We start from the raw sequence: 17,086 nt of genomic DNA on the forward strand, positions 1-17,086 counted from the left end.
CTCACTCTGTTTTTAAAAACTTAATCTTAGTGAGGTTTAACAGTGCATTTCGTCAAGAAATATGTCAACGTATTCTTTATGTTTATAACCCAGGTTTACATTATTAGTTAACAGAACAGTTAAAGTAAAGGAGTGAATTAATGTTATATTTTCTTGACCCAACGTCAGAGTGTCACATCTTCATTGTAGCTCCTCCGGGTGGACACATGGCTTGGAGATGAACCGCTGCGCATGCGCCTTTTTATATTTACGTCTTTCTTTTTAAAAACATTAATTATAACTATATTACATGTAGTTGTATTAGAAATTAGTCAAACGCCCACATGTAAAAATAGTCTTTATTTTCAAACATATTTAAACTTTGGTTATTAATAAATTTTTATGTAAACAGCAGCCCATAATAAGTCTCATATGAGGTAAGACTAATGTTAGTGTGATAGAAAAAATATTTAAAGCTCTTCCTGAATTCATTCGAACGGATATGGAAGAAGTTTAGGGCCACAGAAAGATAGATGGGAAGAATTCTGGGAAAAAAAACAGAATTTTTAGATTAAGGTCAAAATTTTGTGGAAAAAGGACAGAATTTTGAAATTAAAGTTAGAATTCTGACTTTTTTAGTCAATTTTGAGACTGAAATGTAGAATTCTGAGATTAAAACCATAATTTTAAGAATACAGTCAGGACTCTGATGTTTTCATCACCCATAGTCGTCTTCTGCACATATTTTTTTATGATTGTATCATGGTTAAAACAGTTCACTATCCACAGTATCTGGAGCTTGTTGACTCTGACTGCTGTAATGACAGTAGCAGCCTGCAGGGGGCAGCAGTCCTCAGCCCATGGCAGCCACTAGGACGTCACAGAGGTTACGCAAGCGGCCGTGCAACGGCCCGCTCTCGCAGCGCAGCAGCGCGCTCAGAGCAGCGGCGGCCCTGTGTGGACAGAAGCGTTCTCCCAGCAGAGCCTGGGCCAGCGAGGCGCTGAGCCGCTCAGGAAGCCAGGCGGCCGGTACCTCCACCCGGCAGCTCTCCACCAGCCCGTTCTTCACCTCCAGCTGGAGTTCAGCGCTGCAGCGAGCCACTGGCTGCTCGTCCCTCAGCTCCAGCTGCGTCTCCACCCTGAATTTTGGCGTCTTCCCAAACGTCCACTCCCAGCTGCGTAGCTCCGCCTCCATGCTGCCTACGCCTGGAAACAGAACCTCGTCAGCCGGGTCAACGCACCGGGACGCAGATGTGAGGCCAAACTCTGCAGGTCGGAGCGAGAGAGGACAGAAAGACGTCAGTCAACCGAACCTCATCGTATTCACAAAGACAGCGAAGACCACAGAGCACCTGAACTGTACTGCTGCACCACAGCCTCCAGTAGCTCCTCCCACTGTAGGGAGGGGGCGTGGTCTGTAAGGTTGGCCACAGGTGAGGGGACGCTGGGTGTGGCGTTGCTACGGATACCAGGGCAGGAGGGGCGGAGCAGAGTAGCGATGGCAGAGCGGTCCGCAGAGTGGAGGAGGGTACAGTGATGGTAGGAGGACTTCCTGCTGAGTCTGGACGCTGTGCCTGGAAACAACAACAATAGTTATCAATCAATCAATCAATCAATCAATCAATCAATCAGGTTCAGGTGCATAGCATGTTTCAGCAACAGGGACGTTCAAAGTGCTTTAGATTATCAAAATACAAAAATAAAAACATCATTCACCACTTTGAGAAACCAATAAACATTACATTTTGTCAAATGTCATCAAAATAATCAATAAACATCAAACATATTGATCAATGCCGTTATGATAGTTAAAAGCAGCTCTAAGCAGCTGGGCTTTTAGTCTAGATTTAAAGGAACTCAGTGTTTCAGCTGTTTTGCAGTTTTCCATAAGTTTGTTCCAGATGTGTGGTGAATAGAAGCTGAATGTGGGTTCTCCATGTTTGGTTCTGGTTCTGGATGCAGAACAGAACCAGAACCTGAGAGGTCTGTTAGGTTGATCCAACAGCAGCAGATCTTTAATGTATTGTGGCGCTAAACTGATCAGTGATTTAAAAACTAACAGTACTTTAAAGGTGACAGAAGGCCGACTTTGTAACCATCTTTATGTGGCTCTGAAAGTTTAGGTCAGAGGTCATTCTGATCTTCAGTTTCCAGCTGTTATAACTGAAGCTGTGACTCTGGGTCATCAGCAGGGGGCGCCAGCCTACCTGAGATCTTGTACTGTCCGTTCAGTAAAATATCCAACCTGTCGGTGGCCTGGACGTCCAGCTGCGGCCGGACTCTCCGCAGGGCGTCTGTCACCACCTTCAGGTTTCTCCGCCGGTCGTACACCTTCTTGGAGGCGAAGAAGGTCAGATTGAGGTTCCCAAGGTCGTGGTAGACCGTCCCGCCACCGCTGCGTCTCCGGGCCACAGGGACCTGAGCGCTCCTCATCGCCGGCAGGCTGCACTCGGCCCAGGGGTTCTGATGGCGGCCGATGACGACGGCGGGCCGGTTCCTCCACAGCAGCAGGATGCTGCGCTGCTGCAGGTCAACGTGGGCGTCGATCCAGTCCTCCAGCGCCAGGTTCTGGAACACATCAGTGGACTGAGACTGGAGGACCAGTCCAGGGCTGGACGGGTCCATGAAGAGGCAGCTGGAGCTGCTCCAGGCCCGCTGGACTCCAGCACTCAGGACACAAAACGTCCCTCTGAGGTGGGACAGCATCGTCCTCCTGGAGTCTAAAGCTTCATCACATCTGGGGTCAGGGGTCAAAGGTCACATACAAGACGCAGTTTATTCACATTTAAAGTATGTAGTTTTATTATCAGAGTTGGGTAGTAACTCAATTATATTTACTTATGTAACTTTTGAAAAAATGTACTTTTAGGAGTATTTTTACCATGTTGTGCTTTTTACTTTTACTTCAGTAATTTTATTATGAACTCTTTCTACTCTTACTTGAGTAAAATTTCAGGATTTTCTCCACTCTAAATGAAAAAACATGTTTTAACCACAAATTCACCAGACACAGACACACACCTGCAGGTTTTGTTAAAGTTTCATCAGTTTTATATTGAAAGAAACTGATTTTTCTTCTGCCTCATTGTGTTATGTTTTGTTACTTAACTTTATATTTTGGTCCATCTGATTGTAATTTTAAAATAATTTGACGAGTTATTCAGTACTTGAGACATTTTTACTAAATACTTTTTTATTCTTAATTTTCTGGATGGCTACTTTTTACTTTAACTTGAATAAAAATATCATAAAGTTGTGCTACTATTACTCGAGTATAATTTTTGGATACTCTGCCCACCTCTAGTTATTGTTAAGACTTTTAAAAATTAGTAAACAAAACATAATCTGGAGTCAAGGTTTATTTTCTGAAAAAATATTTCCATAAATTTAAATTATATTTAAATAAAATTTCATTTTATTTTTAGTTAGTATTTTTACACCAAAAAAACGTTTCTACTTCTTATTTTTAACCATTAACATTTATTTAATTTGAGGAACCGAGGGGACACTTGACTAGCCCCGCCCTCTCTGAACTCCAACAGCAGCGTTACCATTAGCTTTAGCATTATTATCTTCCGGTTTCTACAGAGAAACCAACAAACCAACAGTTTTATGAAGGTCACGGCTTAAAACCACACATTAAAATATGGATATAGAAGTAAACGAGCTACTGACCTGACCCGGGGAGACGCTGCTTCTATACACCAGCGGTGTCCGTCTAGCCCACTAGATACACAACTTCCGTTACACCCTTCAGAATAAAAGCCGAACGCTGATGTGTTTGGAAACCATATAAACATTTGAAAACAATTGTCATGGTACACTTTTCCAATAAAAATTCATATGTTTCCTATTTGGGAACAAATAAAAAAAACACGTTTATTATTATAAAGAATGTTAATTTTCATAACCTTTATAACAACATCTTACACTTACCGTCTGTGTTTGAAACACTTAAGTGCTTTTCATGTTATTTTGCTGATTTACTTTTCTTTTTATTGATATAAGCCTTCATTCTTTACATTTTTCTCTAACCAGGCTTAATTTGATGGTGTTGGTGAATTATGTTTTAAGTTTAATTTCCATATTTGTGTTTAATGCCTCTCTATGTCAGGATTTAAAGGTCTTTTACATACATTTGTCATAAAATGTATGTCTAATTTGGTCATCTGTTTATGATTGGGATTTTTTTGTTTCTATATTTTTTGTTTTATATTCAACATGCCTCTTCTTGCAGCTACTTAACTTACTCTTAATATTCTTGTTATAACTGCTGATGTTTTAATCGAACCAAATATTCGGATAATTAGCATATTTTTCATATTTAAACCGATTTATTGGGTGCTTGCATAAAGCTCTGTGAATTAAAGTCGAGTTGTATCTGTGCTCTTATTCTGAAGTAAAAGGTCACGTTTAATACTGGAGTTTCCGTTCAGTCCGTCCCTGTAATGTTTCCGAAGTTGATCTTTTTTAACTGGCAAAAGTTCCGCTTGATGGATTTTTCATTTATTTGAATTTGTTCAATTAGCTTTTGTTCTTAAGTTTTAATATCAGTCTGACTTTATTTTATCCCTTTGTAGTATGGATTGATTGATCTACATTAATATAGTTTAGGCTTATTTCATACCGAGGAAATAAGTCAGTTTTTATATTTAAATGACACCATGACCAACACTAATGCTCCAGCATAAGTAACTGAAGCCCATACTGCATAGTGTCTACAAAAAGTGTTCACTTGGTTGGGTCTTTTACCTTTTTATTGAATTTACAAATCAATTATGATCAATAAAAATTAACTTTCACCGGAAAAGTAACAAAAATGACAAAAATGTGCAACATAACACAAGTAACTGCCCAAATATCCCCCCTTCTTTAAAATGACTGACCCAATTTGACAGAGGTCCAGTCAACTATTGCCAGTAGTCTCACAAATAGAGGAATGGAGACAAGTGGACAAGGCAGAAAAGACTCCAGCAGAGGTAGATGTAGCAATCCCAATCAATAACAACAGGTGAAGGACAAGCTCCAGAAATACCAACGGCTGAAAGCAGAAATAGAGAAGTTGTGGAGAGTTGAGGCCTCAGTGGTGCTAGTGGTCAACCTGGAGCGTTTACCCCCCGTCTGAAGGCGTGGCTGCAGCTGATTCCAGGAACAACCACGAAGTCTCGGTTTAGAAAAGTTCAGCTGAAATACGGAGAAGAACCTCAGGTGGAACCAAACAAGATGATGAGCAGAACGTCTAAAGAAAATGATATTCAATAAATTAGAACATGGATCTGATGAGACCAGAGTGTTAGATTAAATATACTTTTTGAAAAGAACAACCTTTAAACAGGTATTAAAAACACACTTTCATTAAATGTTATTTAATCTGTTAATGTTATAAATGTTATAAATAATGTTGTAAATGTTATTTAGTCTGATGTGATACCTTAACCTGAAATGTCATGCTTTCATTAACCGTTTCATTAACTCATAAAAGCTTAAAAACATCAGTCTGTGTTAATCTACATAATGTGTTTCACTAAATGATGTGACGGTAATTTATGTATACATATATGTAGATATGTACATATATATTAGGTTAAACGAGAACTAAACAAGTTCCCTTTGAACTAAGTTTTATTTGAGAGTCTACTCTATTTTTGAGCTGGTTGATCTAAAGTCGTCATCATGAGGAAGAAGCTCAGAGTCTAATGAGTCGACCAGAGAGAGGAAGAACATGTGACCACTTCCTGACAACACGCAAACACACAAAACCAGACTCGCACACACTCAGCCGGAGTCGGTGAGTCGGAGTCGGTGATGTTTCAGGTGAGAAATGTTCATTTAAACTTTATGATAATGCTATAATCTCTGTATATGGTCTATATAATATCATTTTACTGTTAGTTTATTATATGTCAACCTTTAAATATGTTCTATGAACTTTTTAATCAAGATGATTTATTGTTTCTTTGATATCTGAATTTCCAAAGGAGAAGTTATTGAAGACGAGTCCACAGTTTAAGCTGTTTAAAGTCTACAAAAAGCTTCTTTATTCAGAAATTCAGACTAAGGTTTTAATCAGTTTCATTCAAATCCAGTTAAAAGAATCTAAATGTAGTTGTAAAACTTTGTAAAACTAAGAGGGTTTTATATGGAACGCAGTTTTCTGTTTTGAAAAGTTGAAATCATTCGTAAGAAGGAAGCTGGGTTTATCATTTCTGGGTGCGAACTCTTAGTTGTGTCCTGTTAACTCACGTTCACACTTAGTCATACAGATACATGTCGCTTCTGTGTGGTCGGTACATCAGCACCAATAAAAGATCTGCTCCGATAGTCGCTGAAAGTTGAGCATCACGGCCAGAAGTTAGAAACACAGCAGCATTAACAAAACTTAGTCCTAAACTCTTCATTTATCCTCCATATTTAAAAATGATTCCTGAAATGTATTTGATTCCCCAGGACTAGGTCCATCAAATATACCCAGAGCTGTCCACATGGGCAGAACCATGACCCCAATATGCTGAGCAGAGAGTTTAACTGACTCCTTTACAGGCAGAGGTTGGTACAACAGGCCTGGAATGAGGCCACAGAGCATCTGGTAGTTGAAGGTCCACATGGCTGGAGTTCAAGAGTGAAACTGTGTGGTGGTTCTAGGGTTCTGGTGATCAGGGCGGAAGTCAGTAGGCGTACCCAGATGTAGGCCAGGGTTTACTGGAGGCGTCGAGGCTGAGCTGGCAGCCGGGATGTGGTGGAGGATCGGTTGAAGTTCCTCGGACAGAGCGCTTCGGTGGTGACCTTGGAGGGACTCGCGTCTTAGCAGGATCCTGCCGTTGTGGAGAAACTTTCCTGACCCAGTTAGGACCCAGTTACTGCAAGGTGCCCCATACCTGTGGCTGAATAAGAAGCTCAGATCATCACTCCTCCACTTCCGTGCATACCAGCTCATCAGATGCGTTTAAAGACGTCAAACGTCGCTCTGCGCTTTGTGGTCAAACATCTGGTCTTTGGTCTCTTCTACTTAAATGACATTGTTCAAGAAACCTGTTTGATCAGTCAGACACAACAACGTTGCCTTCTAGATCCAGTTCATCATTAATGGTATCGGGGGAAAGAAAAGGTCTGAATCATTTTGAAATGCGACTGAACAAAGACTTGATGTCAGACAAGTTTCCTCCCTCAGCCTTTCAATCAATGCTTTTCTAATTGACAGGTCAGGAACATTTTGGGTCTCTTGTGATTTAAAGTGTTTTCCTCTGTAATCTTTCTCTCTACAGGTGATGCTGTCCAGATCAATCATCACCTGCTGCACATAAACCATGTTTCTATCCATCCATGTGCTCAGGATCCATAGCAGTGTGTGTGCATGAAGACATGTCTGACTTGTGGACATTCCCGGCAGCGTCTCCTCCTCCCATCGTCCACCAATCCTCTCGGACACACTCCCTCCCTCCTTTCTCCACCTCCTTATTCAGGAACCATGGAAACCCTTCTATTGCCAAGGTTCCTGTTTAGTTCATCAAAACAGATTTAATATTTCTAAAGCCTTGCTTGCTTCTAAACATCTGTTTTTTCCAGGTGTCCTCGCCTCACATATATCCGCCCCAGAATACGTCCCCTCACATGGGTCAGGTAACCTCACCGAACGTCAGACTGCAGACCCAGGCTTCGTCCTTTCAGTTCCCCCAGTCCCAGATGACCTCCACTCACCTCACACAGCCTCAGGTCGCCTCCCCGCACCTTTCACCGCAGATGGAGGTATCCCCCTCCCACCTCTTCTACCAGCCCCAGATGACCTCTACTCACCTCCATTCATCCCAGGTCAACTCCTCCTACCACTCCCCTCTCCTCCACAGTCCTCAGGTCAGCTCCCCTCACCTAACTCCACAACCTCAGCACTTCCTGTACAACCAGAACCCGGACCCAGAGTTGGACTACACCGACTGGAACAAGTGTGAGGCGTCCTCCGATCTGTCATGTTATCTCAACGGGAGCGCGTTCTCCTACCAGGTAAGAATCATCATCCTGCTAACCCAGCAGAACCAGCAGTGAGTCTGACAGTTCCCTGATCATCTGTTCCAGAACCAGTCACCCTCCCAGTACCAGTTCAGCACCAGTGAGACGCCACACACGGATGAGGTGGAGCGAACAGTCAAAGCTTATAACACTCCATCGATTCATGCTGGCGGCGTGTTTGATCAGAGCGACCCGGCTGGTCAGGTCCCGCCCACCTGGGACTCCATGTCCCCCACCCTGTCCCAGGTCCAGTGTCCCCCTCTGGGCTCCACCTCTGCAGCCGACGCCATGGGCAGATGGAGCTCCATTGAGATGAGCTCTTCCCCTGCTGAGGACTTCCCCAACAACCAGTACTACCATGAGGGTTACCATGGAAACAACACCCAGCAGCCCTTCTGCAGCCCAACAACCCCAGGTCCAAGTCCTCACTACCCTCCGGCGCCGGCCGTCTCCAGTCCAGGTCCTCAGATGCGGACAGGTTGTCCCAAACAAACATCCAACCCGCTGAGCAGGGACCCCGCCGCCACGCTTTCTCCCAGCGACCCCAGCAGCTACTTCCTGTCCTCTGACAGCACCCATCCCCACCAGAGAACCCAGCACCTCCTGCCGGGGCAGAGCGAGGCGGAGGAGGCCGCCGGCAGCCCTGAGACCAGCTTCTCCCCTCTGGACAGAGGCCCGGCCAGCAGCGGTTCTGGTCCGACCCCGGGCCTGTCTGCAGGGCGGAGGTGTAAGGATGAGTGTAGAGGAGGAAGAAGAGGGCCAAGAAAAGGGGCTGAAAGCCAGCCAGACTGGAACTGGGTACATCTTGATGCTGTTTAGCTTAAAATGAATTGAACCAATTCTTTGAGATGTCTAAGTTGTGTTTTCCCTGCTGGTTCCAGGGGAAGCAGCTGCAGCCTTTAAGAGCCACTGGAGTTCTGGACTCCAGGTAGTCTGGTCGTTACTATCTGGTGATCATCAGCGATGTCTCAGATGGAGATGGTTTCATGTTGTGTTTCTGGAAGCAGGTGCCGGCTGCTGTGCACGGTGTGTAACCGCGACTTTAAGAGTCTCCCAGCATTAAACGGACACATGCGCTCCCACAGCGGCTTCAGATCGCCGACACGGCTGAAAAAGGTCGGCACTACGTCTTTCTGGCTCTGTTTGACCAAAGATGTTATAAATGGTTATTTAAACATACTTTAGATGTTCACATTTATGTCCCTAAAGGTAATTGGTAGAATTGCTTAGATTTATAAAGAAAGCCTGCCCTCTAGTGGCCAGAATAAAGAGCAGTTTAAAAAGTTTAGGCTGAACATTTTGACGTTTCTGTCCTTGCTGTCTTTAGGACACCTCTCCTCCCACTCAAAGCCCGGTGTCCATCTTGATGCCCGTCTCAGTGCCGGTCCAAACCAGAGGGATGTCCGGGCAGAAGAAAGGCGTCATGCCCACACCAGCCAGCGGAGGCGCTGTGCTCTACCGCAGCATAATGCATCTGAAGGAGCAGGAAGAGCCTGGATCTACGGGCAGCCGGGTTCAGACGGCTGATCCGGGTCACTACACCCCTCCCCCGATGCTACGCCCCGACAGGCCTGGGCCGGGGCTGTACCGCTCCGTCACCACCAGGAGGCAGCAGAGAGCAGACACCATGCAGCTGCACAGTAAGTCCTGAAAAAAACTGAGGAGTGAGACTGAGTGGGCGACATGTTGGGTTAAAGCTGCAGCTTTAAGACAAGTCTCTGATTGACAGGTTTAGGTGACCCTGTTCCTATGGCAACCGCCTGTCCTCCACCGGAGCCCATAGCAACAGGAGGCATCAAGCCGTACGTGTTCAACTTCTGAAGTCCGTTTTTAGGAATAACGTCCCTTACTAACTGTGAGCTGTTAATCTCAGGCGGATCAACTTTGGGAAGAGCTTCCAGGCTGAGATCCCGTCTCTACAGGACAGAAAATACGCCTGGGCCGACTCCCACAATGCACTGCTGCTGTGGACGCCGTATGACGAGATGGAGCGCCCCGTCGATCAGCAGAGAGGTCAAAGAAATAAAAGCAGCTACAGGACGTTCTTAATTTGGAAATGAATTTAAAACGTTCTTGTTCTGTTGTTGCAGTGGAGGCTCTGCTGATGATGGCCCGGTCCAGTGTGGTACCAGGAGCCCGGGCCGGACCAGAACACGCCCTGCAGCTGCTGGCACAGTGCAAAGGAGACTTCCTGGTAAGGAAAGTTTTCAGAAGGAATTTATTAATATGAGGAGAATCATCAACTGGACTGGTTTTATATCTGAAGAGAACCTTATGGGTCCCATAGAAGAGTAAAACCTTCACCAACAATCATAAAGAGACTGAAGCCATAAGAAACAGAAGGGAAGAAACAAATATACTAAAACAGACACACAAACAGATGGAAATATTAATGTGAAAAGAGCCAAAAAACATCCCAGGGACTCAAAACAGAAATAAATTCAATGAAAATGTGAAAAAAACAACAACAATACAGATGTAGAAATATCCACACAGAGAAAACAAAGAAACCACCAAAAATCAGGACAAAAGAATAAAAAGCAACAGTACTGAATCTCACCTCAAGGACACAAAACAGGAGTAAAAACCAGTAACCAGTAAAAATCCTCCAAAGAGACAAAAACGTCATCAAAAACAGTAAAAATATGTTTTCAACTTCTAGAAAAAATCTCTATAATAAGAAAAAACAGAGATGGGAATGTTTTCCAGTTTAAGTGCCTGCTGGTTGTTAGTTGATATGCTTTTATTTTATTCGTTTCTTCTATTTGATCTAATCATAATCTGTTCTCTCTGTCAGCTGACGGTAGAGAAGATACTATCAGAACCAGAGACCTCCTCCAACCAGACAGGTCAGTTGGTACCTGTTGATCAGAACCAAGCAGTAATGTCTGAATGAATCCAGAAATACAGCAGGTAGATGTTGCGTTAACATCTGTGTGTGTTGCAGGTGTTCAGTGGAGCGCTGCAGAGAAGAAGCTGTTGGTTAAATCCCTGCAGATCCACCATAAAGATTTCAGCAGCGTTCAGAAAGTGGTGAGTTTGGGGCTCGGTCCGGTTCTGGTCCAATACAAACCAACATATCTGACTGGTTTTGTGTGCTTTAGGTTCGGTCCAAGTCCCTGTCCGAGTGTGTGGAGTATTATTACCTTTGGAAGAAGAAGCTGAGTCTGGGTGTGAAGACCCCGAATGGGCTGACCGTCAGTCTGCCTGAAGGAAATGTAAGAAACAGGAAGTTTGTCCTGATTGACAGTAGAAACGTTTACAACAGGATGAACAGACACAGTGGAAGCTAGCTACCATGTGGCTAAGCTAACAGAGAACCAAGGTTGGGTCTTCCACTTGATGCAGTAGTTTTCTTCTGCAAAACAGTAGAAAGTCGTTTGAAGTACCAACCACTTAGTCTTTCCTTCTATGTCTCGACTCGTCAGGACTTCCATAGATTTTGGCTTTGAACAGCAAAAATTATTCTAATTTTTTAAAAGTTTGACTCAAAACCTTCCAAGCTTTTGACTTGCAGCTGGTTTCTGTTGGTCTCAGAGTGAAGGTAGGAACTCCAGGTTTGACTTGTCCTTACATCAACAACCATTGATCCTTGGGGACTTTAAAATGGATCCCTTGTCCATTAGTTTGAGTTTGGAACCTGAGTCTTGTGACCTGACAGTGAACTTTGACTAGGCCTTGGATCTTTGGGATCCTGCCCAGCGAACTGACCTTATCTTTTTGACTCTGGGCAGTTGACCTGATTTTGAACTTGGTGGCTTCTTGTGGCGTCTGACTTTGGTAAGCAAGACTTTTGTGGGAGAAATGACACCATGTTACACCTCAGAAATGTTCTAAATGTGTTGTGTCCCCTCAGTTTCTTTCTAGAAGATTAAAGAGTCTTTTTTGAGCCATCCACTCAAATATTCTGAGAGAATCTAGTCTTGCTGTTGCGTCAGTAACATTTAAAATGAAGTTTGAGTTCCCATAAAGTTGATTGGTGCAGCGTTTCAGGTCAGTGAACATAAATGAAACTAGAGGGCTGAGCAAATGAAAACCACTGAAACCAAATTCCTGTTATCACTCCACATAGACTCGTAACAGAAAACACACAACCTCGAACACACACAGGATGCCCACTTCCTGTCAGCGCTGTCAGGCTTTTGAACAAACTGTTACATGACATTTCAAGTAGCCAGCAACTTTCTGAATGCGTGGTCACACCTCAGTTGACTTTATTTCCATTACGCTCATTTAGGTTCCTCCAGCAACTGCGTTCTGCCGTCACCTTCATGTTTCCAGAAACCCTCCAGAATAAACTTGATGTTTATTCTGTCATTAGCAGTTTGTGTAAATGAAGTTGAAAAAAAAAGACAAGCTAATTACAGAAGGAGACTGAGTGGTTGGAGAGCTTTTATAAAATAACTAATCAAGATTATGCTAATATCTGAAACCACTTCCTTTTCTCTTATTTTTGTTTTTCTTTCTTCAGGGTCAAAAAGCGTCAAAATCCCAGAAAACCTCATGAAGCCAGGGAGCATCAGCCTCTTGGGGAACACACTACTTAACAACACAAACCCACACATGTAGATTAAAAAACAGAAAACATGGAAGCCATTTTCTTCCGGGTTTGTTGGTTAATTGTAGTTCATTTAGGGTAATGTGACAATGTTTGAAATGATTACGTCTGTATTTATCCATGAAGCCGTTTAAATGTGCAAAGTCGCTTCACCCTGAAGCCTTAGTTTCATGTCAGTGTCTGTAGCAGCTGATCTATGTGATATATTTCTACACAGCACTGGACTGTTGTGATGATTTAATAAAGCAGCCACATGTGAACAAGCTTCTGACTTAAAGTTATTTTCTTCCCTAATCTTCTAAGCTTTCCTTGGTTTCTTCCTCAAGGCCCTCAGGATAAAAATAGCTGTTCTTGTTCCTGCCTGAGTGAAAAATGAAAGACGATACAGTCATACTGTTCAAACAGAAATTTAAACTCAAACCAGGAAGAGATTCAGGAAGAGATTCTGAGTTGATGCTAACGTTTTAATTCTTTGTCAGAGTTCAAGTCAAAAACGAGTCAAAGGTAAAAAAAAAAAATCCAGGACAAAAATAACAGATAAAGATTTAATTCATGGTCATTCCATCCAATCAGAAGAGCCAGGTGATTCATTAATCACATTTTAATGAAAAACCAAACAGAAAAATAAGCTGCATTTTCAATTCAAAATCTCTTTTTACTGGTCAGTTATTGAATATTTTTAATCTGTCGTTCATCAGATTGGAGCAAAGTTTAGCTTTTCTGTGTTTCAGGAAGCCCTGATCGTTCATGGATATTAGCATTAGCAACATGTTTAGCATTGAGACGCTATTTTAAGCTTGGATAGTTTTGCTGATAAGCTAACTTCCTTTAGCACAACAATAATCCAATCAGATCAGCTTAGAAACAGAAATTAACCCTCAGTGGGCCTCGAAAAACAACTTTGTCATCCATCATTATTGTTAGTGGATGTAGCTTGTGCACCAGGTTTATGGACCTACCAGGAACGCATTAAGTGGAAGATTCCAGCTCGGGGAAATGCAATTAATTGCATTAAAATCAATGTCATTGGGTGCTGTGGTGGCGCAGGGGCAAAGCACAACCCATGTATTGAGGCCTTTGTCCTCATGCTGATGGTTGCAGGTTCGATTCCCGGCCTGGTGACATTTGCCACATGTCTTCCCCCTCTTCAAACTACTTTCAAATAAAGGCCACTAGAGCCAACAAAACCTTTAAATAAAAATAAAATCAATGTAATTAATTAAATGAAATGATGCTTTAAAGTCCCATCTGTAATTAATTAATAACATTTGAATAAATTGGAGGCAACATCAGTAAATCAAAAGAATCAGCCCGGATGTTCATCCATCATATACAAGAACAAACGTCATGGAAACCAAAACCATGAAGACGCTGGCTGAAAATGAGAAACAAGTTCTGTACCGACCTGGACTGAAAGGAAGAAGCCATGACAGCATGAAAAGTGTATTACTGTGCTGTAAGGTGTTTATGGATGGTCTGGTTTATGAATGATGATACATAAATATATCTGGGAAAGGTCCTGATCCAGATCCAGATCCAGTTTAGGTTGAAGTCACTGGATCCTGTTTCACATCAGAACTGAAACTAACAAGTCCAAGAAAAACTGATCTCTACAACAGCCATCTATTTTTAGGAGGCTTTCAGTTTACTTTCCAGAAATGAAAACCTTCTCAGTTTAGTGGAATGGCTTCATGTCTTTGTTGGTTTTCATGATTTTAGTTATTTTTCTTCAAAGCAAACAACCTGCTAAACATCTGAGTTCCTCTGATTTCCCCAAACTCTCCGCATTCCTCTGTAATCTGATGTTTTCCCGTGTTTCCTGAGTCTGCAGGGAGCTTCAGGCTACTCATAAAGTTTGACTCCTCCTCGTTTCAAAGGTCCTTCAGCCGTAAAACAGGAGCAGGAGGTGAAAGTAGAGGAGCGAGGGATGGGAGCGGAGGAGCAGGAGGAGGCTGCAGCTCCTCTGGAGGCGAAGAAGCAACAGAAAACCTCCAAAGACGTTTACTTCTGCGTCCTTCCAGATAAATACGAACCCCTGATAGAGGAGGGAGAGGAGGAAGACGAAGGAGGGGAGGAGAGGAGGAGGAGGAAGGAGGAGAAGAAAAGAAAGAGGAAGAAGAGGTGCAAGAAGTGTCGGAAGGTAAGATGACCTTTGACCTGGTTGGACATTCTTCTGTCACTTCTCTGTTCAATAAAAACTCTCAGCATTAATGGCATTAATATAAAAATATATCAATAACAAAAAGGAAACAAATGTTTGACGTTAAATCTAGTCAAAGTTTTACATGGAAATAATAAAACATGTTCATGAAGAACACAGATGTGTTGAATATTAATATATGAAACATTTACTAAAAGCAAACTTCAGATTTTTCTGCTTGTTGACATTCCAGCGGTCTTTCAGCTGCAGCTGTTAAACATTGACTCTGTTTTGTAGTCCTGACCTTTGACCCCACCTCCCTGAGCAGATAACCAGAGAGTCTCAATCACTGAGAGAGAGATAACATTGTAAAGAAACGTCCCGGTCCAGACCCAGAGGACGCCGTCCAGCGGGACGTTTTGTCCCGTTCTGTTGATCCAGTGGACAGTTTATCACCATAAAACCTTCAATTTTTAGATGCAGTACTGGAAGGAGCCACTAGGTGCCACTATAATCCTCCATATTTGTTCATCTGTGAACTGGTGGAGGCCAGTGGAGCCACCTGTCGTGTTTTTGGACTGTGAGCAGAATCAACCGAACCACGGTGACGACCTGCAGGCGCTGAAAGCTGAACTGGAAACCAGAACCGTTTTCCCACCAGTCCTACTGGACTCAGTGGTTCTGGTTGATGTGAGAGTGGTCTTCACTTCCTCTCTTCTCGTCCTCCTTCCTCTTTCCAGAGGAAGCATAAAAATATAATCGCTATAAAATATGATCGCTTCTGGATCTGAAATCTCCGGACAGATTCTGTCGTTGGTTTGATCTTCAGTTTAAAAGTTGAAACTGGAGAACAGCAAAAGTTTCAGCTGCGGCTGGACGATACGGCTGAAAACTGCATCACAATATGAGCATTTCATATCAGTCTATTGATAATTATTGATTAGTTTTTTTGTGGTGTTGCATTTCCTGTTTTATCAACAGTTCTTAGTCTGTTGGTTTTCAGTTTTAAGCAGTTATGAGGAACGGTGGCAAAACAATAAACTGCTGCTGCACAAGTTACTCAGAAGGTTGTTAACCACCAGTTGCTCAGCAGGTTGTTGCTAGGTAACCAGAGAGTGAGTGAGTTTGTTGATTCCACCAGCGTTAGCTAGCTGTGAGAGGTTGAGCAGCTAAAGTCTTCCCTCTGCCTACATCTCCCAGAATGCTGTGCGATTCTGGATCAGAATTCAGTGAATATTCCATACATTGAATATTCTATCAGTTGTATTATCTGTTGATATTGATTATATATCTATTGTGTTATATATTGATTTATTGTCCAGTTGTAGTTTCAGCCTAAAGAAAGATCCACTAACCACCTCCTCCTCCTTCTTCTTTTCCTTCTTCTTCTTCTTCTGTGGTGCAGAACATCTGTAAAGCCCTGCGGTACACCTGGCGCATCCTGCTGGCCGGCGTGCAGAGCATGGCGTCTGCCTACTCCACGCCGCTCTCCGCCATGCCCACCGTGGTGATGGAGATGAGGCGACCTGGAGACAGCATGGCATGATGGGACATCTGGAGTTTATCATGGACTTTACTGTGTCTTCTTGTTATATATGAACTGATCCTGAGGAAATGTTTACTGATGTGTTGAATAAAGTCATGATGCAGAACCTGCTCCCTCTCTGATGACACTGAGCTGCTTTAGCCTTTTTTAACCCAACAGACAGATAATCTTCTCTTTCCTTGTACATCACTTCCTCATTTCATGACCCAGTTTTAGACTTCCTCCAAAACTTCTTTCATTTCATCTCCTCACTCTGTATTCTTCCCTCTTTTCAATGTCATACTTTTTCACTCTTTATCTTTTTTTAATCTTCTGGTTTATTTCTCATCAAAAAGGAACTGTAGGATAACTTCTCTTTTCTTCAGTCTTATTTTAAGCTCTTGTTTCCTTTACTTTCTTCCTCCAACTCTTTAACTCAAGCTGTATTTCCTAACATCCTCATTTCCAGTCCGTGGTTGCATCTTCCTGTTGTCTTTGACATGACTTTCTCCAGTTTTACCTTCATTATGGTGAATTTTTAGAATCTTCTCTCTTTGTAAACCCAACCTTAGCGATCACTGGCAGATAAACTTGGATTTACTTGGATCAGAATACAGATCAGTTTGGGGATGTAAACGGTTCTGTTTGGACATTGAGCTTCATCATAGCATGTCTTATCAGTAGCAACTGGGAAATATAGAGATAAAAATAAATTAGAAAAATAAAGACTTCAGCTTATTGAGTTATGATATAAAAACATTAAGAATAAATGCCATTATGCTGCATAACTGTGATCAATAAAAATGGTTCTTGTGAGAGTTTCAACTTTTTTCAGTATTAAACTTAATGACTCTATTTTAGCTCCATATTGGTCCCACAGCAC

General features: G+C 42.7%; 3 protein-coding genes across 7 annotated transcripts; 2 read left to right on the forward strand and 1 right to left on the reverse strand.

Moving 5' to 3' along the window:
- Positions 1-322: 322 nt before the first annotated feature.
- lipt1 (lipoyltransferase 1) lies at positions 323-3,739 on the reverse strand. Its single transcript, XM_015051123.1, has 4 exons — positions 3,655-3,739; positions 2,187-2,716; positions 1,332-1,553; positions 323-1,245 (listed from the first exon to the last, which is right to left on the reverse strand). Exons 2-4 carry the CDS (start codon positions 2,683-2,685, stop codon positions 833-835), a joined length of 1,134 nt encoding a protein of 377 aa, XP_014906609.1. The 5' UTR covers positions 2,686-2,716; positions 3,655-3,739; the 3' UTR covers positions 323-832.
- A 1,963-nt stretch (positions 3,740-5,702) lies between these two features.
- LOC106958918 (transcriptional-regulating factor 1-like) lies at positions 5,703-12,802 on the forward strand. Of its 5 annotated transcripts, none has more exons than XM_015051095.1 (14): positions 5,703-5,793; positions 7,242-7,467; positions 7,543-7,974; positions 8,047-8,778; positions 8,862-8,908; positions 8,985-9,096; positions 9,308-9,620; positions 9,710-9,782; positions 9,854-9,993; positions 10,071-10,174; positions 10,778-10,829; positions 10,928-11,013; positions 11,085-11,198; positions 12,452-12,802. In XM_015051095.1, the coding sequence occupies exons 2-14, from the start codon at positions 7,300-7,302 to the stop codon at positions 12,485-12,487; spliced, it is 2,409 nt and encodes an 802-aa protein (XP_014906581.1). In that variant the 5' UTR covers positions 5,703-5,793; positions 7,242-7,299; the 3' UTR covers positions 12,488-12,802. The 5 variants fall into 5 exon arrangements, with proteins under 5 accessions (XP_014906581.1, XP_014906582.1, XP_014906579.1 ...); XM_015051096.1 differs by having other exon boundaries at positions 8,988-9,096; XM_015051093.1 differs by having other exon boundaries at positions 8,047-8,774; positions 8,852-8,908.
- Positions 12,803-14,403: 1,601 nt separating this feature from the next.
- LOC106958921 (protein PXR1-like) lies at positions 14,404-16,349 on the forward strand. Its single transcript, XM_015051100.1, has 2 exons — positions 14,404-14,678; positions 16,084-16,349. Exons 1-2 carry the CDS (start codon positions 14,466-14,468, stop codon positions 16,222-16,224), a joined length of 354 nt encoding a protein of 117 aa, XP_014906586.1. The 5' UTR covers positions 14,404-14,465; the 3' UTR covers positions 16,225-16,349.
- Positions 16,350-17,086: the final 737 nt, after the last annotated feature.

This window comes from Poecilia latipinna, unplaced genomic scaffold (assembly GCF_001443285.1).
Source record: "Poecilia latipinna isolate Pla-1442-1.1 unplaced genomic scaffold, P_latipinna-1.0 Scaffold1031, whole genome shotgun sequence".
NCBI classification, from domain to species: Eukaryota; Metazoa; Chordata; class Actinopteri; order Cyprinodontiformes; family Poeciliidae; genus Poecilia; species Poecilia latipinna.

Coding starts and splice junctions, on each gene's coding strand:
- LOC106958921 (XM_015051100.1), top strand. CDS start 14,466: ATGGGAGCGGAGGAGCAGGAGGAGGCTGCAGCTCCTCTGGAGGCGAAG. Junction 14,679..16,083: donor GGTGCAAGAAGTGTCGGAAG/GTAAGATGACCT, acceptor TCTGTGGTGCAG/AACATCTGTAAAGCCCTGCG.
- LOC106958918 (XM_015051093.1), top strand. CDS start 7,300: ATGTGCTCAGGATCCATAGCAGTGTGTGTGCATGAAGACATGTCTGAC. Junction 10,830..10,927: donor GACCTCCTCCAACCAGACAG/GTCAGTTGGTAC, acceptor TGTGTGTTGCAG/GTGTTCAGTGGAGCGCTGCA. Junction 11,199..12,451: donor TCAGTCTGCCTGAAGGAAAT/GTAAGAAACAGG, acceptor TTCTTTCTTCAG/GGTCAAAAAGCGTCAAAATC.
- lipt1 (XM_015051123.1), bottom strand. CDS start 2,685: ATGCTGTCCCACCTCAGAGGGACGTTTTGTGTCCTGAGTGCTGGAGTC. Junction 1,554..2,186: donor CGGACAGTACAAGATCTCAG/GTAGGCTGGCGC, acceptor TGTTGTTTCCAG/GCACAGCGTCCAGACTCAGC. Junction 1,246..1,331: donor GGTGCAGCAGTACAGTTCAG/GTGCTCTGTGGT, acceptor TCCGACCTGCAG/AGTTTGGCCTCACATCTGCG.